At 44.2% G+C, this 22,847-nt stretch overlaps 1 protein-coding gene across 1 annotated transcript in view; it reads right to left on the reverse strand.

Annotated features, from left to right (window-relative positions):
* Window positions 1-410: 410 nt before the first annotated feature.
* RIT2 (Ras like without CAAX 2) overlaps window positions 411-22,847 on the reverse strand; it is a 280,882-nt gene continuing 258,445 nt past the window's right edge. The window contains exon 5 of the mRNA XM_048851256.2: window positions 411-1,236. Coding sequence (XP_048707213.1) covers window positions 1,009-1,236 — 228 coding nt within the window. The 3' untranslated portion in view covers window positions 411-1,008. The remainder of the gene's footprint in view (window positions 1,237-22,847) is intronic.

A 22,847-nucleotide genomic window follows, 5' to 3' on the forward strand; every position in this document is an offset into this window, starting at 1 on the left:
TCTGTACGAAAGCTTACAAATGGAGAAGCATTATGTTAGGAATTTACATACATTTCTATCTACCCACTTGGCAGGACAAATGATGGGCATGCAATCTACAGCTACTCATGCACCACCTTCTGTGTGAGATTGATCACGTCGCATATTTCAACTGAAAATATTGACAACTATTATAATCACTTCTGAGATACTTTGACAATTAAGAATCTGTGATGTGAAAATATTTGATGTTAGCTTACTGCAAAATGTTGATATTCGGCATTTTTGCCACATGCTGAGCAGCTTAATCCATTCTAAAAAAAATACTTGTCCATGAAAAGCCAATCAGATATGTTAATAGTTTGTTGTTTGGTGGCTTTGAGCAAGGAACCCCACATTAAGGTGTTGAAATTAACATAAACAGTAAAAGCTGTAGTTATAATCATGTTGCAATGTTGCAGGAACGATGCACAACGTGACACTTTTTCATTTGGGGTACCATTATTTCACCATGCCTACCAGCTTACGACACCATGTGACTGCTCCACATCATAATTCATCCAAACATACATAAAATAAGCTTTCAAATGATATATGACTTGGATGTTTGTATGGTGGGTACATTAAATTGCCAAACATGGCCCGTTTTGGAGAATTGCTCCATGCCTAAAATACTCTTTCCTATCCTTGATGACCTTGAATACCCCTTGCTGGGGGATCATGCAGGGAAAGGTACAATGTTCACTCTGCTGCCTCTGTATCTTACACAAGAGGGACTACTGTGCCAAAAGTGAGGGGAAGGGTAACTGACTGTTATGTTGTTCCTTCTGCATTGGCTATTTTGGCATAAAGGGGCTACCAGACAACCATAGATTGGGCCTCATATAAGTTATTCCTGCATAAGGACTGAATGAAAGCAGAGAAAGGACTCCAGAACTGGGCCCTGACAATGCTGTGTAAATGCTGCCTTAGGAATTGCTACAGATGACTGTGATCAGCTCCCTAAAGGTGGCTCACTGGAAAGTGCCATCAGGTTGTGCTTTCCCTTTTCTTCTTCAAAGATCCTTTCAGCATCTGCCACAGACTGTCCTTCCTCTTCATCTTCTTCTCTGTCAGGGGCAGTGAGGATTCTTTTCTGCGGATTTCCCGCACCAGTCCATGAAAGACGTCATCAATGTAGAAGCGCAGGGCAGCTGAGGTCTCAAAGAAGGAGCAAGAATACTCTCTCGCCAAGCTCATGCCTTCTTCAGTCGAGACCTACCAAAAAAAAAAAAAAAAGGCCATTAACAACAACAGGTTAATAAAGTTTGAAGCCAGAAGTGAGCCTTAGATCATCTAGTCTGACCTGTGAATCACAGGAGTGTGACACCCTGGCACCCCTTATTCACCACTGTCATATAATTAGGATATGTTTTGCACAAAGTTTGCCTTGTGAGGTATCATTCTTAGAGTCTGGATCTGCTAGACATCAATATCTCATTGGATTGTGTGTGCTATCATTGAATGTGAAGTTATGAAGTTTGGCTAGGTATGTGTCACTGAAACCTGTTGAGAGGTTGAAAACACCCCAAAGCCGACTTTCAGATACAACAGTAACAAGGTCAAACAAAGTTAATGGCTTATTGAGGAAATGCACACAAGCACAAGAATTGCCCCAGGAACTGTGTACAATAAAACCTCTTAGTGATAGCACTACACAAAGGGAACTGTTGGACCCAGGTCACAGCAAAAGAGCTTTCCAGCAAGTGGGAAGAAGACATAAAAGGTTGAAATGACATCATGATGGTACCTCACTCTCCCTACAACAACAAACCTGGAAACACCTGAGGATCGAAGACTGAACTGGGGGAAGTGATGGACCCAGGCTAGAGGGATTTCTAGCCTGTGTATGAAAACCTGGGAAACCCAAGCTGCAAAGCAAAGGCAGCTTGTGCCTTAAGAATCTGCCACCCTGTTTATCACTCAGGGTGAGAATTTGCTAATTCATATCCTATCCTAATATGTTAAACTCAGTTTGTGGTTTTGTTTATTTACTAGGTAATCTGCTTTGATCTGTTTGCTATCACTCATAATAATTTAAAATCTATTTTTTTAATTAATACAATTATTTTATGATTTAATCCAAACCAGTGGTGACTAAGGTTTCTGGGAAAAATCTTAGTTTGGTTACCACAAGTGTGCATGGCCCTCTTCACACTGGGGGAGAAGTGGACCAGGTATTAAACCCATCTACCGGCCAGATTTAGCCAGGGCAGGACGGTACTGCTCTGCGGTCCTAGGCTGGGAAGCTGCTGGTTAGAGAGCCTGCATGTGACTGCAGCTGGGTGTGGCCCTACCTGTGTAAATGCTGGTGAATGTGCAAGTTTGAAGGGCTTTGCAGCTTGTCACAGAAGCACCGTGTGAGAGGGAGCCCAGACTGGTGGGTCAGAGGGCTCAGTGGTACCCCAGTTCCAGGTGGTACCCCAGGGGAACCCATCACAAGGAGCTCCACCCTTAGGTGGATATGAACCACCAATCTTTTGGTTAATAGCCAAACATACTAACACATCATGTCACGGAGAGTAGAATGCATCAAAGACTGTCCACAAGCTGTCTGAATATAAGTATTCTATACGTTAATGGCCTCCATCACCACAGTATTTAAGCAACTCGCAAGAACCCTGAAAGGCAGGGAAATACTATTATCCTCATTTCACATGGGAAACAGAGGCACAGAGAGACTAAAGAATGTACGCGAGATCTGCAGAAGGGCAGGGATGTGGACCTAGGTCTCCTAAGCCCCAGACCAGCATGCAAACCAGTGTCGAGTACTAAGCTGGAAGGGTAAACCTTCAGAATTGAATTCAAATTCAAGGCCAGGAGTCCCAGTTTTTATATTTATTTATATTTAGATATCAGGATTTATTCAAATATGTTTAAAATCATGATAATAAGATGAGGGCTGTGTGAGACCCCCTATCAATATCTAACTAAATCCTAGGTTGTGAGAAATACCAATTTCCTTTGAGTACCTCAGGGCTAAGCCATCTTTTGTTCTTCAGCCCAATAACATTGAGCCAGTGTTTCTGTCACATTTATTAGAGATATAAACCCTCGTGCTTCAGGGTGTAAGCAAACCACTTACTGGCTAGCGTTAGAAGGAGACTTTCTTTATGAATAGGTTATTTCATCATTTTCCTATCTTGGGCTTTTTGCACCTTCCTCTGAAGCATTTGGTGCTGATCACTATCAGAAACAGGACTCTGGACTAGATGGACCAATAGACCGATCTAGCCTGGAAACTAGTCTGTAGCTATCACATCCATGCATATACTTTTTTTGGAGAGTTGCAGACTTTCGTATTCATCCATAGAGTTTAAGGCCAGAAAGGGCCAACAGATCACCTAATCAGACCCCCGACATAAAACAGGCCATAAAATTTTACCCAGATACCCCTGTGTTCAGCCCAGTAATTTGAAACATTAGCAGGATTATACATTATTTTAATCTTAAAGTGATTACAGATATTGTAAAGGTAAGCAAGTCAGTTGTACGCTAACCTAAATGATACTCAATGACACCAAGAAAGAGTGTTACCACTTTAAGACTGCTATAATTGCCCACCTTCTGCAAAAGGAGGTGGTAGCAATATGCTCCTTGCTTTTCTCAGGGCCGCTGTGTAAGCAAAATGCATGATTCAGTATGTCTAATGGGCACCACTGAGAAACTGATTGTGTGAATAGAAGACTCTGATGGCCTATTTTGTACTTTTTAATCATTCTCTCGTTGTGCCTTGTTCTTGTTGAAGGAGGAATTCACTTTTTTAAAGGCGCTGCAATTCTCTGAGCAAACCCATAAATGGAGCTGTAATTTTATTGAAGATTTTATTTATTACATAAAATAATAATCTTTAAAACCCCTAAAACAGCTATGTTAAACGAAAGTTAAGGTTTCAAAGTCAAGTATTCAACCTTGGAAAATGCCTGGTCCATTTCCCCCACTCCTCTGTCCCTGCCCCCATCCTCTTCATAGTCTTTCTGTGCCCTCCTCCTCGCTTCCCTCATACTTCCTCCTGCCTGGGGTCCATTGAGAGCACAGGAGAGAGTCTCTTCTCTCAGTTCTGCTGCCTGACACCACAGAAGCTCCCACCAGACAAAAGGAACAATGGCAGGAAAAGACCTGCTTAGCTGGAGAATGGAGAATGCTTAGTAATCTCTGTGGGGGTGGTGCACGCTCAGTATAGTTAGCATGGAGCTCAGTAGGGGTGGGGCATATTCAGTAGAGACAGATCGTTTGGAGAATTTTGCTGGAGTTCTCTAATAAACTCAATGCAGCTAGTTTCACTGGTTTATGACTTGCACAAATTTGATTGGATTTTCAGAGAGATAGCAAAAGTCAGCTCTTTGAGTCCAGGGTGACCCTTGCTACCAGATTTCATGTCCCTGCTTCAAAGCATGGAGGTTAATAAAGCGTCATAACAAATGGTAAATTTTTCAAAATTGGCAACATATGGCATTTCCCCCTTATTTCATACTCAGGCACTGCTGAACTGTTTTTATTGAAACTTTCCAAGTCTGAGGCAGACTCCCAACGTGGAAAACTTCAGCCCAGTTGGCAAAGTTAGAAGTAACTGAAAACAGGGTCTTCAAATGGAAAGTCTGAGCATAACTCTAGAATATCTATATTGTAAATTCATTTATAATTATCTGATTGCTGATGAAATTTTAAACTCCCAGCAATGTGCTGAGGAAAAATGCAAGATTTTTTTTCAAATAATAAATCAGTCATGGGATTGGATGGTTCTGAAGATTAGTAATGGGGTATAAAGCTCCGAATAAAGGCACTGGGGCTCAACATGACTGCAACGGTCAGTCCTCTGTGCATCTCATTTCAGGGGTACTGACTACATTGTGAGATCAAATCCAGCCCATGTCAGAACTAACCAAAGGTTTGTTAACATCTCACAGTTGCCTGGAGGCCCATATCATGGGATTAGGGGAATCCTAGAATGCAGATCTGGAATTTACTAGAGGCAGCCCTGATCTGTCGGGAAGGGAGAAAATTGCAGAATATGTTCCCTGGGAGATGGAGCTTGTGACTCCTCTAGGGAGGGTACACTGGTTGGTTGATGAACTTGTTATGATTTGCCAGAGAAAAATTCTGGTCATACTGGAGAAAGTATGAGTGAAGGCTTGCGCCGTAGCTGATGACATTTACAGATTTATAGATTCCAAAGCCAGAAGGGACAACTGTGATCATCTAGTCTGACTTCCTGTACAATCCATCGACCTTTCCCAAATCCATTCCTAGAGCACATAAAACACATCCAATCTTAGTTTAAAAAATGGTCAGTAATGGAGAATTCACCATGATTCTTGCTTAATTGTTCCAATGGTTAATCACTCTCACTGTTAAAAATGTACACCTTATTTCTAGTTTGAATTTGTCTAGCTTCAACTTCCAGCCATTGGATCTTGATAATCTGAAAATTTCATTTTTCTGTGCTAGATTGAAGAGTCCATTATTAAATATTTGTTTCCCATGTAGGTACTTCTAGACTGTAATCAAGTTGCCCCTTATCCTTCTATTTGTAAAGCTAAATAGATTGAGCTCTTTCAGTCTATCACGGTAAGGCAAGTTTTTTCATCCTTTATTCATTCTCGTGGCTTTTCTCTGAACCCTCTCCAATTTATCAACATCAATCTTAAATTGTGGACACTAGAACTGGACACTCCAGCAGCAGTCACACCAGTTCCAAATACAGAAGTAAAATAACCTCTCTGCTCCTACTTGAGATTCTCCTGTTCATGCATCCAAGGATTGCATTAGCCCTTTTGGCCACAGCATCACCCTGGGAGCTCATGTTCAGCTCATTATCCACCATGATTCTTAAATCTTTTCCAGAGTCACTGTTTCCCAGGCTAGAGTCCCCCATTGTGTAAGTATGGCCTACTTTCTTTGTTCCTAGATGTATCCATTTACAGTTAGCCGTATTAAAACACATATTGTTTTGCTTGAGTCCGGCTTACCAAGAAATCTAGGTCATTCTGTATTAGTGACCTGTCCTCCTCTTCATTATTTACTAGTCTCCCAACTTTTGTGTTATCTGCAAACTTCGTCAGCAATGATTTTATATTTTCTTCCAGGTTATTGATAAAAATGTTAACTAGCATAGGACCAAGAACAGATCTCTGTGGGATCCCACTAGAAACACACCTGCCTGATGATGAGTCCCCATTTACAATTACATATTGAAACCTATCAGTTAGACAGCTTGTAATCCATTCAGGTGTGCCAACTTAATTGTATATCATTCTAGGTTTTTTTTAATCAAAATGTCATGAGGTACCGAGACAAATGCCTGATAGAAATCTAAAGACATGTCTACATGGCAATTAGAAATCCGTGTCAGGCCCATGCCAGCTTACTCAGGCTCATGGGGCTCAGACTAAGGATATGTGTAATTGGGTGTAGATGTTCGGGCTCAAGCTGGGACCATTCCACCTTTCAGGGGCCAAGAGCTGGGCTCCACTCCAAGCCCAAATGTCTCCACTGCAATTAAACAGCCTCTTAGCCCAAGCCCCGTGAGCCTGTGGATTTATAATTGCAGTGTAGATATACCCCAATTATATTACCTCCACTATTCCCTTTATCAACCAAACTTGTGATGGCCTAAAAAAAAAAATCAAGTTAGTTTGACAGATCTATTTTCCATAAACCCACGTTGATTGGCATTAATTATATTATCCTCCTTTAATTCTTTATTAATCAAATCCCAAATCAGCCACTCTGGGATCGATGTCAGACTGACAGGCCTATAATTACCTGGGTTATCTTGTTCACTCTTTTAAAATAATGGCACACTGGAGCCTGGAGGAGTATGTATGGGACAATGGATAGAAGGGAGGCATAGAGGGAGTTAAGGTGACGGGCTGTTGAAGGCTCCAGGGGTCTGATCCAAATTCTATTTGGGTGAAGTGTGTACAAGTGTTTCTATTGATTTAAACTGGGATTGAATCAGGCCCTATGGCAGCAGCCACAGAGCTGGACTGGACAGAGAACTTGAGCAGCTGAAGATCAGGACTCAACTGAAGAGAGAGTTGGAGGGGTAACTGTAGAGGTTGGGGTCAGGGAGCTGAGCTTGCCACTGCCTCACCAGTCACATTAGCAAAGAATGTGGCCCATTTGGGGTGTATGGGTTGCTGGTTGGGGTCTATGCAGATGTGCGGTCTCCTAAAGTAAAGGGAGCTAAACTGAACTTGGGGAATGTTTGTGTAGCATGACCTCACAATGAAAGGAAATATTTACTGGCTCCAAACAGCATTTTACAACATTAAAATTCTGTTTGTGGCTTTTGCAAGCCTCCCTCGGAAAATTACAAGTGAGATTAAATGGATTGCTGACAGCATGTGGAGGCGGTGATGGATGAGCTGCCATGTTAATGACAGCCAGCTACATATTAAGGTCAAGTCCTGCACAACTGAAAGGACAGCATGAAACGCCAAGCTTGGGTGCAGATGGGGAGGCACTGGCAATCACCGGAGCGCATCAGATGAAGAACACCAAAGCATTTGTACTTTGGGATGGAGGGATGAAGAAACAAAATGGATCAATTTTCTACGCATGCCCTTGGGTTGTCAATATGGAGAAAATCTCCTTCAGGATCAGTCTGTGCTGTGTTTAACCTTTTCATCTTTGTCAGAACAGCCGCAGCAGCATCTCAAAGGGTGTTTCATTCAGAGAGTCAGCATTAGCAAAATCAGCAAAATCAGCATGGCAAGGCTGGTGTTGGTCTCCATACTGGAAAGCAATGTCTCTCCCCTCACACACCTCACACCTACAGTGGTGGCGATTAGCACCCTCTGCCTGAGTCATTAGGAGCTCTGCCATGGAGAAATTGTATAGGCCACAGGTGAAATGATAATAGTTACAAGGATTCTCCTAAACGTTTGTTACTTAGATTTCCATCCAAGGTGACCTCATTAGCTTTTCAATGGTGAACACAGTGGCAACTACAGACTTAAAAGCTTCATTTAGACTCAGTTTTAGAGTGGTTGCTGCAGGACGTAATGGGCTTTGATGCCAAAACTAAGGAAGAAGGGAAGGCAAATCGTTCAACTCTGTTCCAAAAGCCTTATCCAAAACCCATTGAATCCAATAGAAAAAATTCTATTGGCTTTGGATCAAGCTCTAAATGGTTGGTATTTTGACAGAAACAAATTATCCCCACTGTAAAATACTGGCTAGTGACAGTCAGAAGGAATTATTCAGCGCAGGACTTGCAGGTTTGGCTCTGAAGCTGCACTGCTCTTTTCTGAACTCCATTCTCCACTACGTCCAAGACAGTGATGAGTACATGGAGCTGGCTGCTGCTCCCTAATACCCAGCCACTCAGTGTTGTCAGAAGTTAGAGCAGCAGGTGGGTGGCTCTAACTTTTGCCACTGGCGTAAGCGCTGCAGTTTAAACCAGAAGGGAATCAGGCCTAGTGGAGTTCAAGCTGATTCACCCCTTTATGCCCCGTAACCTGACCTCTCCTTTCCCTTATACAAAGGTTATGGCAATGACATAGTGTTATAGGAAACTTTACACTGGCAGTGATATGTCCTGCCCAGGTGGAAGTCTCCAAGAGGAATCTCTGGTTGGTTTAAGAATCCAGCCTACTGTGTTCATTGGTTAAATGATATTGCTCACTACATGCTTGTATACCATTGTGATCATTGTGTATAAGATAGGTAAAACTAGACTGGAGAGGCAAATCGATCAAGCTTTCTTTTTTTTTTTTTTTCTAAATACAAGCAGCACTGACATTATTTACCTACAAATTATTTATGTCCTGGAAGATTAAAAAAAATATTTTAACGCCCCCCCCACCACCAGTATCATTCTCCAGCCATTTACATTTTTAACCATTTCATCATTGCCACTGAGCACTGACAGCCCTCATTAAAATGGGAAAACCAAGATCAAAAGGAAATCAGTTCAAACTGGAAGACATGGCCTACTTTCTACCCCATCACTAAATGAGCAACATGGGGATAATTTGATCACATGGCACAAATGCAAGTGCAGAATTTCAAGACACTGACATTACTCTTAAAGCCATTTGGAAGTCTTCAGAGGTAATCAGCTGAGCAAACCTCACTCCCACTTCATTGCAAGCAATTCTGTGGGCTCAGTTTTGCTGACTTTCTAGATTACAAGGCGTGATGAGATAAAGGCTGCCACACAATTAATCATTATTGGGAGTGCATTACAACTTATTCCATTGCTTGCGTTCCCCAGACTTACACAAAAGCTGATGTCACATAAGAAGACTGCCCCATTTGTTCCTTTTTTCTGAATGCGAAGTTTGCTGTTTGCATGCTTTAGGAGTATCAGTGATTAGAATGTGACCTTGTTCCAGTTGTATAAATATTGTGTAATAAATATTCAGGATCTGATTCTGATCTTATTTACCCTGGTGTAAATCAAGAGTAATTCTGCTGAAGTCAGTAGGATTGCAGTCGTAAGGCCTGATTTATATCACCCTACCACCTTTTTCACACAGCTAGTCTGAAGGGCAGGTACAAAGCCCACACAGGCTTTACCAATGGCATAGGAGACCTGTATACCAGGAGTAGACACAGCTCTGAGCTATCTCTATAGGAACCCCCAGTGCAATGGAAATGTCAAGTCAGGCAGGAGGCATGATGGAGGTGGGCCAGGGAAGGAGACATATCAAGACCAGGAAGAGGTATGGTCAATGTGATATATGTCCAGCAATTCTGCGTCACCTGCAGGTGTGCAGGCTAGCACAGCTATGAATGCCATCCTGGTGTATGCCATGGGCTGCCCCAACCCCTGAATAATAAAGGGCTCAGAATGTTTCCACTGTGCCCCTATACCAGCCCAAGGATAAATGAGGCCCAGAAACACTGCAGCAGGAGGCAGAAAGAAATACACTTCCAAAAGAAGAAAGATGCAACAGAGAAATAACCATGACTTTCGAGGTGCAATCAGCCTCAAATTGCAGGGCTCACACAATTCTCTCATGCTCATCCCCACTGTGATCCTCTCCACCGCTCAGACCTGCACTAGCCACTGTACAAAAGGAGTCCTCCCCTCCCAGCTATTTTAATTTGTGTTATGAGAAATCATTGTTTTAAATAAAGAGACATAGATGATTTTGAGTGACATGAAATACACAATGCTCCCAGACCTATCGTTAGAACTCGGCAATAATCACTACTCCTTCATTATCACATACAGCGATAAATAACTAAATTGGCCTGGTGTTTAATGTAAAGCCAGCTATGGAAATTACCTGCAGGTTTGGCTCTGAAGCTGTAGTTCACTTCTCTGAACTGTATTCCTCTGGCTTTATCTTGTCAACAGCAGAATTGATGGGTAAGGTTAAGGCAACATTATACCAGGATGTAATTCTGGAAAGATGGAGTTGGGACTTGACAAAATAGGATACTCAAAGCCATACTATTTCACATCTTCCATGGGCAGCTCTGTTTCTAATATGAAGAGACTCTGAGGGCTGTTAAATCTTCAGTGTTAATCTTCAAGAAGAATGATTAAGGGTCAGTTGCTCAAAGCGTTTTCACGGATCTCACAATTTTCTAAATTATCGATAATCATTAAAGATGCACTGATTTCAAAGCCTAGCAGAATGTATTGTCAGGCAGAAGAGGGCAGACAAAATAAGACATTTATTTATAGATACTTATTAGAAGTAGGATCTCTCTATTTGTATGAAAATAACTTCAAAGATTAATTTGTTTTTTAGTACTTAAACCCAAGGAATTTATTCAAATTTTCTTCTAAGCAACAACAAAGTTTTGTTAATTTTTATCATCTGCTGCCAACAGATGGTTACAAAAAAAGATTAGCATGTAAAACAAAGGCTGTGAATGTTGCTTATTTAGCCACGATCAGGAAAAATAGAAAACAACAAAAAAGCAAACCCAAGAAAACCCTCAAAGGTGCACTGAGCCAAATTCTGATTCCTGCTAAGGCAGCTTTGCACTGCTTTGGTGGCACAAAGGAACTTTAAAGCCAGTTTAACCAATCCCTTTTATTCTTACCAATCTAAACTTTCAAATCCATAATCGTAATTATAATTATTTATGTATTTCGTATTTGTATTGCAGGACAATGGCCCTGATTGTGCTAGGCAATGTGCATACCTTTGTAAAGATATGATCTAACCCAAACAAATCTCTCCCTAATTAATATTATGTTATCACTACTGGGAAGACAGGACTAATATGATAGATACCTAAAGAGGAAGAGGGTAATGTATGCATGGAGAACCAGATTGCAGAGGAGGAAGGGGAGTAACAGGAACCATGTGTGTGGGGGGGAGATCTTTAGATGTAATGGAAAATTTGTTTGACTTACATGCCACAAGTGCAGAACTAAAATAATTTCTAGTGCTGGAGCAAGTTCTTTGAGGCCCATATTCAATAAAATACATAAGTACATGTGTTGCTTTAAGCATATGAATAGTCCTATTGATTTCCCTGGGACTACTCAAATGCTTAAAGTTGTATACATGCTTAAGTACCTTGCTGAATTAGGGCATTAAACATTAGACTGGACAGGTCATGATAAAGTCTGTTCAAAATGCAACAAACAGCATTGTGTGTCACCGACATTGCCTGCTGCTTCATCCACTGCATGAAGTGTGGTGCATATATACCATTCTTTATAGTATTCATAGCTAAGAGCCATCGAAGGCTTGCTTCCAAACAAACAGAGAATATGTTGCTATGCCTTAGCAATGAAAGGGAAAGCACTACAAAACTCTTCCTTTCCCTTCCCACCTTCTCCACATGCTGATCATTTGTTGGGATTCTATCTATTCTGCTGAAGTGGGTATTCTATACAGGGGAGACAGGGAGAGAATTTACAATGGATTTATATAGAACCGGAGTGCAATGGAATAGCCTTTTTTTCAGAAATAGTTTGCTAGAGTAAGAAAGCATTGCAAATGTATGAGGTATCAAACTGCCATTATGCACAGGGTACAGAACACATGTTCCATCCTTCAATTTATTACTTGAGCTGCTTTTCAAAGAGAGAATTATTTGCTACAAGTGATGCGGGAGGGTAATTGAGGGAGTAAGCTGTGGGTTGGTTTTTCTTCTGGAATGTGTAATTTAATTTTGAGGTTTTATAAATCTCTGAGTTTATTGGGAGGGTTAGTCAGAACCTCTCATTAAGTGGAACACTTGAGTGGTATCTTCATTAAACTAATACCATTGATCTTCCCCAATGATGGTACCAGTTAAGGCAAAATGTCACACTTCGGCAGTATAAGAATTGACATAAGAAGATTAATGGGAGTTTCACTGGTGTCTTCCCCTTTTATTTCCTTTCCTGCAGGCTCGGAAAAGAAAAGACTAGAAAAGGCGAGGAAAGGATCTTTTCTTAGAATCATAGAATCATAGAATATCAGGGTTGGAAGGGACCTCAGGAGGTCATCTAGTCCAACCCCCTGCTCAAAGCAGGACCAATCCCCAATTAAGTCATCCCAGCCAGGGCTTTGTCAAGCCTGACCTTAAAAACTTCTAAGGAAGGAGATTCCACCACCTCCCTAGGTAACGCATTTCAGTGTTTCACCACCCTCCTAGTGAAAAAGTTTTTCCTAATATCCAACCTAAATCTCCCTGACTGCAACTTGAGACAATTACTCCTTGTTCTGTCATCTGCTACTACTGAGAACAGTCTAGAGCCATCCTCTTTGGAACCCCCTTTCAGGTAGTTAAAAGCAGCTATTAAATCCCCCCTCATTCTTCTCTTCCGTAGACTAAACATCCCCAGTTCCCTCAGCCTCTCCTCATAACTCATGTGTTCCAGTCCCCTAATCATTTTTGTTGCCCTCCGCTGGACTCTTTCCAATTTTTCCACATCCTTCTTGTGGTGTGGGGCCCAAAACTGGACACAGTACTCCAGATGAGGCCTCACCAGTGTCGAATAGAGGGGGACGATCACGTCCCTCGATCTGCTGGCAATGCCCCTACTTATACAGCCCAAAATGCCATTGGCCTTCTTGGTAACAAGGACACACTGTTGACTCATATCCAGCTTCTCGTCCACTGTAACCCCTAGGTCCTTCTCTGCAGAACTGCTGCCGAGCCATTCAGTCCCTAGTCTGTAGCGGTGCATTGGATTCTTCCGTCCTAAGTGCAGGACTCTGCACTTGTCCTTGTTGAACCTCGTCAGATTTCTTTTGGCCCAATCCTCCCATTTGTCTAGGGCCCTCTCTATCCTATCCCTACCTGCCAGCATATCTACCTCTTCTCCCAGTTTAGTGTCATCTGCAAACTTGCTGAGGGTGCAATCCACACCATCCTCCAGATCATTTATGAAGATATTGAACAAAACTGGCCCCAGGACCAACCCTTGGGGCACTCCACTTGATGCTGGCTGCTAACTAGACATGGAGCCATTGATCACTACCCGTTGAGCCCGACAATCTAGCCAGCTTTCTATCCACCTTATAGTGGTCAGGTTAGGTCAGGTCTACACTATAAACTTACATCAGTATAACTACATCGCTCATGGGTATGAAAAAAATCAATACCCGTGAGCAACCTAGGTTCAGGAAGTAGGGGTGTGGGGGGTGCTGCAGCGCCCCCTGGCTTGAAGTGGTTTCCATCCTATACAGGGTTTACAGTTTGGTTCAATGGCTCTCAGTACCCCCACTATACCAATTGGTCCAGCACCCCTGATGAGCGATGCAGTTATACCGACCTAACCCCTGGTGTAGATAGCGCTGTGTTGATGGGAAGGCCTCCCCCATTGACATAGCTACCATCTCTCATGGAGATGGATTAACGATGGTGACTGGAGAAGCTCTCCTGTCGACCTAGTAGGACATTCACAGCTGCACCACTGCAGCATTGTAAGTGTTGACCTGCCCCGAGTCACAGGGACATGGAAGCATAGATAGTCCCATGGCGAACATACCAGAAGATGGGCGTGACAGTCGTCATATGCGCCTCCTCTTAGTCCCATTCATGGTCCTAAGAAAATACAATCTGCTTTTGTGGAGATTTTTGCAATATAAAACTGCAGTGGAAAAAAACGCATATGACGCAGTCAGTGCTTAGAAATACGTGTTCCTAGAGAGGCAATTAAAGAATTGTAGCTGGCCAGTGGGTTGGAATACCTGTAACAATGCACTTTGCTTAGTGGGGCACATCAGCCAAATCACATCACCCTAATATCTTGCACTCTGCACTTGGTATGCATTACAGGTTCCTTTTCAAGCAGCGGGCCTTTTATATTCCTAATTCATCTTAAATACCTGCTCCCTGCCATGGTACGTGTATTCAGCCCGGAAGCAAAGGCTGAGTGAACTCAGGTGAAAGCTCACAGGGGCAGAATCAGGGTGTTTTTAAAGCCAAGGACTGGTAACTTTGGAAAGCACTGCAGCCTGAGATCAGGCTGATCCCATGTCATGCCACTTTCAGGAAAGAAAGCAAAACTAACCCTTCTAAGAAACTTGCTGGCTAACAGTCTGGGCTGATTCTCTGTTTACAAGGTCGACACAGGAAGGATAGAGGTCTATAGCCTTGTCCCTCTGTGTTGAGAAATCTTATGTTAATTCATGTATTCTTTTAATGTATAAAAGATATTTTTCCAGTAATATATGCCCAGTCCTGTGCCCTGGGAGCCCTTACACCAATTACAATGAACAAATTGAGATCATCATCCAATATAACTGACTACCCTAGATAGGAATGTAGCTAACGCTATCCGCCCCACCCCCACCCTGCCACACACACACACACACACACTGAAAAGCTGCCCTTGACCTCAAACTATTCCTTTCCAGAATGCGTGGGAGAAAAGATGGGCCTTGCAACCTGACTGAAAAGTTAACTGAATGTGGTGTGTCAAAGGGGAAGTTAAGGGAGAGTTAAGGGGCCAACATGGAGAATGCTCTTCCAAAAACTCCTTTGACACCAAAAGAGCTCTAGCCCCAGGCAGTGGTGTAACTAGGTGGAGCAAATAGGGGCAACGGACATAAAGAAGGTGCCACCCGCTTGTGCTCACCGGGCGGCGCTCCGGGTCCTCAGCGGCACTGAAGGCCCCCTCTGCTGAAATGCCGCCGAGGACCCAGCACGAGTGAAGGCCCCCTCCGCCGAGCCAGACCCCGTGAAGGCCCCCGCCACCGAAGACTCGGCATGCTGCCGGGTGAGTACAAATTTAAAAAGTCGCCTATAAATTAAAAAGGTGCCACTTGTGCTCAGAGGGGGGGCGGCTGCTGTTATGCACAGGGTACAGAACACATGTTCCATCCTTCAATTTATTACTTGAGCTGCTTTTCAAAGAGAGAATTATTTGCTACAAGTGATGCGGGAGGGTAATTGAGGGAGTAAGCTGTGGGTTGGTTTTTCTTCTGGAATGTGTAATTTAATTTTGAGGTTTTATAAATCTCTGAGTTTATTGGGAGGGTTAGTCAGAACCTCTCATTAAGTGGAACACTTGAGTGGTATCTTCATTAAACTAATACCATTGATCTTCCCCAATGATGGTACCAGTTAAGGCAAAATGTCACACTTCGGCAGTATAAGAATTGACATAAGAAGATTAATGGGAGTTTCACTGGTGTCTTCCCCTTTTATTTCCTTTCCTGCAGGCTCGGAAAAGAAAAGACTAGAAAAGGCGAGGAAAGGATCTTTTCTTAGAATCATAGAATCATAGAATATCAGGGTTGGAAGGGACCCCCCGGCTACGCGACTGGCCCCAGGGCCTCTGCGGCCTGCAACTGTTCTATGACTTTTGTTTTGTTGAGTACCTCGGCCAGCTAGTGCCTATTCCAGTTCCCATCCCATGACACTAAACTGGGAGGAGTCTGACACTAAACTGGGAGGAGTGGTAGATACGCTGGAGGGTAGGGATAGGATACAGAGGGCCCTAGACAAATGGGAGGATTGGGCCAAAAGAAATCTGACGAGGTTCAACAAGGACAAGTGCAGAGTCCTGCACTTAGGACGGAAGAATCCCATGCACTGCTACAGACTAGGGACCGAATGGCTCGGCAGCAGTTCTGCAGAGAAGGACCTAGGGGTGACAGTGGACGAGAAGCTGGATATGAGTTAACAGTGTGCCCTTGTTGCCAAGAAGGCCAATGGCATTTTGGGGTGTATAAGTAGGGGCATTGCCAGCAGATCGAGGAATGTGATTGTTCCCCTCTATTCGACATTGGTGAGGCCTCATCTGGAGTACTGAGTCCAGTTTTGGGCCACACACTACAAGAAGGATGTGGAGAAATTAGAGAGAGTCCAGCGGATGGCAAGAAAAATGTTTAGGGGACTGGAACACCTGAGTTATGAGGAGAGGCTGAGGGAACTGGGATTGTTTAATCTACGGAAGAGAAGAATGAGGGGGGATTTGATAGCTGCTTTTAACTACCTAAAAGGTGGATCCAAAGAGGATGGATCTAGACTATTCTCAGTGATAGCAGATGAGAGGACAAGGAGTAATGGTCTCAAGTTGCAGTCGGGGAGGTTTAGGTTGGATATTAGGAAAAAACTTTTTCACTAGGAGGGTGGTGAAACACTGGAATGCGTTACTTAGGGAGGTGGTGGAATCCCCTTCCTTAGAAGTTTTTAAGATCAGGCTTGACAAAGCCCTGGCTGGGATGATTTAGTTGGGATTGGTCCTGCTCTGGGCAGGGGGTTGGACTAGATGGCCTCCATAGGTCCCTTCCAACTCTGTTATTCTATGATTCTATGATCTTGTCTGGACGCTTGCAAAGACAATGAGCTGCACTCTCTGGGACACATGGGATAGAGACATGAAACTTGGTGTCATCTGCACACTGCAGACCCCACACTTCACACTGTCTCACTAGCTTCTCTGAGGGATTGTAGCAGGGTGGTCACCCGCTCTGGTCCCAAAGGAGTTAAAACAGCCCAGGGAAAGGGCTGTTCCGGGGGAGCCAAAGGCTAGGCTGATGGGGAAGGCAGCCACAGCTGGGGCCATGCCCCAGTCAGGCCACAGCTGGCCCTATGAAAGGCTGTGAGCCGGGAGCTCAGGCAGTCTCTCTCTAGCTGTGAAGAAAGATGGGCCTGGCTGCTTGGGAGCTCATCAGGGTGCCTAGAGTGAAGCAAGGCTGCGGAAAGGCCAGAGGAGCTGGGGAGCTCCAGGCTAGAAAACCCCCAACCTGCAGGCCTTGCTGAAGGCCTAAAGCAGGTGCTGGGGTTGCAGAGGGGCAGCCGAAGGTTAGGCAAAGGCAGCAGGTCCAAACCCTCCTTGCCAATGATGAGTGGTACAGACTGCAGTCCACCCCAGTGTGCGGGGGCTAGATGAGGACTGGCAGTAGCCGCTGAGGCAAGGTGGGGATAGAGGGTTGGGGGTTCCCCAGGGCGGGGAGACCCAGAGACTGCGGGGGGACTGCAGAGGGCAGAACCCCGAGGGAAGGGGCACTGGGGTCTGGGAGGGACATGGCGGCCTGAGGCAAGCGGGACACCAGCCTGCAAAGGGCATTCCAGAGTCTGGAGAGCTAATTCCCAGGACAACCAGTGGGAGGCACCGCACCGATGAGTCGTGCCTTGCTACAGGGATTTACATCAATGTGGAACAGGAGGTGTGACACAACAGACCCTGCCGTATTCCACTCCACGTAAGATGGCCTCCCAGGCAGGTAAATTCCCTCTATGTCCTTTCAGACAGAAAGGAATAGATACATTCAAGAGCAACCATTTCTATTCCTGATGCTCAGCAATACCTCATCAATGATGCTAAAGGCAGTTCATAGGTCAATGTAAAAGATCCAGTATGGTGCCTTTTTCTCCATATGAAGATCACCAGAAGCTGCATTTCCCCCACCCCTTTTTTTTTTTTTTTTTACAGGTTATTTAAGGTGACACTGTAGCATTTTTTTTTTTTAAAGAGAGGAAATAGTAGAGTGGTTCACTTGATAAAACGGCATGGAAGCTTTTTGAGCCAAAACTGACATTGCTGAATAAGGACAATCTGGCCTTGTGTCAACTCCTTTCTGGAACAGAGCCTTTCTCCTTCCTGTGTGGAAAACTGAGAAGTGTCCAATTTCAAAGGCAATCTGAATGGACACTAGATTCCTTTGAATTGGGCAATAAGTATGTAGTTCACATACTGACACAGCACTCAAGAGAAAGTGCTTAATTTGAATTCACCCATAGGGGACATTTACAGTTTCCCGTCTGTTTTTACACACACACAAACTAGAAGGAAAAAAAAAAAAGAATTTATAGTTTTTGTGAATATAGTGTTAAAAGCAACAGCTTTTGGTGACTACCGATAAGAGCTCAAAGCTTTAACAGTTGCCGTCAGTAACAATTTGGGACATGTTATCACCCTGTTTATCCCATACAGAAATAAAGCTGGGGTTATTAAATGACTTAGAAAGCTGCAATTGCCTATGGTAAAGTTTTGCCATAGTCAAGTGAAGTACACTCATTAGTATTCCATCGATGTCTTCTATTTGCTACAGGATGAAGGGAAGTTAGGTAACGGGATGTCCATTTCAAGTACTTAACATTTAATCCAATTATTATTATTTGTATTGAGGTTGCAGCTAGTGGCCCAAAATAGTGGGTCTCTTGTCCTAGATGCTGCACAAAAACACATTGTTAGAACTCCTGCCCTGAAGAGCTACAATCTAAACAGATAAGACAAAGGATGCAAGGGAAACAGAGGTACATGATATTAATACATTTAAGTTTTGGTGCACTTAGTTTAAACTCTGTATCTGGTAGAATTTATTCTCTCTTCTTTTGAATTCATTTAATTAGATCCTCCAATTCTCCTTCTTGTTTCAAAGCATATTTTATTGAAATAAAAAACAACAACAAATAACACATTCCAGGAGAAGGTGGATCATGACCAGCACACATGAGAAACAAGATAAAAGATGGCAGAAATGCACAACTCTCACACCACACAATGTTGTTAACAACAAAGTTCAGGGGCTAAGCCTATTGAATTCATTAGAAAGATTCCAGATAATGTCCCTGGACTTTAGATCAGACCCTGTGACTGTAGCTAGGTAACAAATATTAATTAGTCACTGAACAGGGGGTGTTTCCAAGTAAACAAAATGCAAAAGGAAGAGGCAATGAAGAAGAGGAGTGGATTAGACCGTAATGGCCTAAGGGTGTTCAAACACAAGCAGATGAGCTTGTTTGTTTGCAATCCAGAACAGCTGTCCATTTTCATATAAAGCATGGGTCCTAATAATCTTGTGGACCAGAAGGGATTTGCTATTGGTTTCCCATTTGGACATTTATAGCAATAGTTCAATTTCTTTGAAATCTGTAGTGGGAAATAAATGACCTTGATATATTTCTATTAGTCAATATTTCCTTGGGTCTGGGGTACATACTACACTTTGCAGTCAATAATCTTATGGTGGCATCAACAACACTGGAAGAGAAACAGATCAGAACAGCAATACCTCTGGGATGTAGTTTAAATGAAAACTATAATACAAACCGCTCCACAATAAGATTTGCCAGTTTTCAATTTCCTTAGTCTTTGAGGGATTAAGTGTGCCTGATGTTGTCCTCCTTTCTATTCCACTACCAGAGTTGTGTGCCTGAGTATGCTATGTAGTCCTGCCAAATCAGTAGGGTTACTCATGGAAAGTGCAAATATTAAACTTCCCCATCAGGATTTGTTTTCTTAGGTAATGTTTCTTAGGTAACATTGATGAATGTTACCTAAGAAACATTAATGTTTAATGATTAATGTTCTTAGGTAACATTTCTTAGGTAATGTTTTCTTAGGTCTTGTTTTCTTAGGTAATGATCTCTGCCCTTACAATAAAAGAAAAGGAGTACTTGTGGCACCTTAGAGACTAAACAATTTATTTGAGCATAAGCTTTCGTGAGCTACAGCTCACTTCATCGGATGCATACTATGGAAAGTGTAGAAGATCTTTTTATATACACACAAAGCATGAAAAAATACCTCCTCCCACCCCACTCTCCTGCTGGTAATAGCTTATCTAAAGTGATCACTCTCCTTACAATGTGTATGATAATCAAGTTGGGCCATTTCCAGCACAAATCCAGGTTTTCTTACCCCCCCCCCCGCCCAAAAAACCCACCCTCCTGCTGGTAATAGCTTATCTAAAGTGACCACTCTCCTTACAATGTGTATGATAATCAAGGTGGGCCATTTCCAGCACAAATCCAGGGTTTAACAAGAATGTCGGGGGGGGGGGGTAGAAAAAAACAAGGGGAAATAGGTTACCTTGCATAATGACTTAGCCACTCCCAGTCTCTATTCAAGCCTAAGTTAATTGTATCCAATTTGCAAATGAGTTCCAATTCAACAGTTTCTCGCTGGAGTCTGGATTTGAAGTTTTTTTGTTGTAATATAGCAACTTTCATGTCTGTAATCACGTGACCAGAGAGATTGAAGTGTTCTCCGACTGGTTTATGAATGTTATAATTCTTGACATCTGATTTGTGTCCATTTATTCTTTTACGTAGAGACTGTCCAGTTTGACCAATGTACATGGCAGAGGGGCATTGCTGGCACATGATGGCATATATCATATTGGTGGATGTGCAGGTGAACGAGCCTCTGATAGTGTGGCTGATGTCATTAGGCCCTGTGATTGTGTCCCCTGAATAGATATGTGGGCACAGTTGGCAACGGGCTTTGTTGCAAGGATAGGTTCCTGGGTTTGTGGTTCTGTTGTGTGGTATGTGGTTGCTGGTGAGTATTTACTTCAGGTTGGGGGGCTGTCTGTAGGCTTGTCTTGCCTGTCCTTGCAGGACCCTTTCGGCGTCGGGTCGTTCACTCGCTCAAGGTCTTCAGCGGCACTTCAGCAGGGCAGGGGTCCTTCAGTGCCTTCCTTGAGTGAAGGACCCAATGCCGAAATGCCGCCGAAGACCCTGAGCGAGTGAAGGACCCGATGCCGAAGTGCCGCCAAAGACCCTGAGGGAGTGAAGGTCCCGACGCCGAAATGCCGCTGAGGACCCTGAGCGAGTGAAGGACCCGACGCCGAAATGCCGCTGAAGACCCTGAGTGGCTGAAGGACCCGACGCCAAAGTGCCGCTGAAGACCCTGACCGAGTGAACGACCCCACGCCGAAATGCTGCTGAAGACCGGAGCGAGTGAACGACCCGACGCCGAAGTGCAGCCGAAGACCCTGAGCAAGTGAAGGACCCGACGCTGAAGTGCCGCTGAAAACCCTGAGTGAGTGAAGGACCCGATGCCGAAATGCTGCCGAAGACTCTGAGCGAGTGAACGACCCGACGCCGAAATGCTGCTGAAGACCCTGAGCGAGTGAAGGACCCGACGCTGAAGTGCCGCCGAGGACCCTGAGCGAGTGAAAGACCCAACACCGAAGTGCCGCTGAAGACCCTGAGCGAGTGAACGACCCGACGCCGAAATGCCGCCGAAGACCCTGAGCGAGTGAACGATCCGATGCCGAAGTGCAGCCGAAGACCCTGAGTGAGTGAACGACCCGACGCCGAAGTGCCGCCGAAGACTGGAGCGAGTGAAGGACCCGACGCCGAAGTGCCGCTGAAGACCCTGAGCGAGTGAACGACCCGATGCCGAAATGCCGCCGAAGACTCTGAGAGAGTGAAGGACCCGATGCCGAAATGCCGCCGAAGACCCTGAGCGAGTGAACGATCCGATGCCGAAGTGCAGCCGAAGACCCTGAGCGAGTGAAGGACCCGACACCGAAGTGCCGCCGAAGACCCTGAGCGAGTGAACGACCCGACGCCGAAATGCCGCTGAAGACCCTGAGCGATTGAAGGACCCGATGCCGAAATGCTGCTGAGGACCCTGAGTGAGTGAACGACCTGACGCTGAAGTGCCGCTGAAGACCCTGAGTGAGTGAAGGACCCTACGCCGAAGTGCCGCTGAGGACCCGGAGCGAGTGAACGACCCGATGCCGAAGTGCCGCCAAAGACCCTGAGCGAGTGAAGGACCCGACGCTGAAGTGCCGCTGAAGACCTGGAGTGCCACCTAACCCACTGCCAAAGACCCAGAGTGCTGCTAGGTTAGTAAAAATTAAAAAGGCACCCCAAAATTGAAAAGGTGCCACTTCTGCTTGGTGAGAGAGTGGCCGCTGCTCCCCTCCCTCCCCTCCCCAGCTATGCTACTGTGGGTATGCACCCCTGAAAGGTAAAGAATTTACTCAGTTGGTTTTATGGCAGCTGTGGGCATGGTTGATGAGACCTACTTGAGAGAGACAATCTCTGTTGCATCTGTCACATTTAAAGGTGGTGTTTTGGCCCTTTGGGCTCTGCCTTCTGTGAGCTCTTTTCTCCTCTACTAAGTTGGATGGCTTCCTCTTGTAACTCTGGAGAGTTCTGTTAAGTTCTTGTTCCCAAAGGCTGTGGTCTTGAGTATGATCTTCCCATTTGTCCACGTCCATGTCAATTTCTTTGAGGTCTCACTTGCACAGAATGAAACACAATTTGGGGCATCTTTTGGGACTTTTTCCAGATTCCAATTCTCCATAGAGGATGTCCATAGGAATGCACTCATCATTAGTTAGGCACACATACCCAAGCCAGTGGAGGTGTCTCTGGTTGAGGAGTGTTTGTATGCTGGCCCGCTTGAGCGCCTCAGTGTTGGTGAATCTGTCCCTCCAGGAGATTCCAAAGATTCGATGAAGGCAGCACATGAAAGTTTTTGAGCCTCTTTTCCTGATGAGAGTATAAGGTCCATGTTTTGCTCCCATACAAAAGTGTGCTGATAGCAGATACATGATATTCACAGATCTTTGTGTGTTCTGCCGGTTTGTTCTTTAGCCATACCCTCCTGTTCAGTCTAGACATTGTTGTGGCAGCTTTTCCAAATGCAGATGTCAAGTTCAGTTTCAAGTGAAAGGTTGACTGAGATAGTGGACTCCAGGTATGTGAACTCGTTCACC

Source organism: Caretta caretta, chromosome 5 (assembly GCF_965140235.1).
Source record: "Caretta caretta isolate rCarCar2 chromosome 5, rCarCar1.hap1, whole genome shotgun sequence".
NCBI classification, from domain to species: domain Eukaryota; kingdom Metazoa; phylum Chordata; order Testudines; family Cheloniidae; genus Caretta; species Caretta caretta.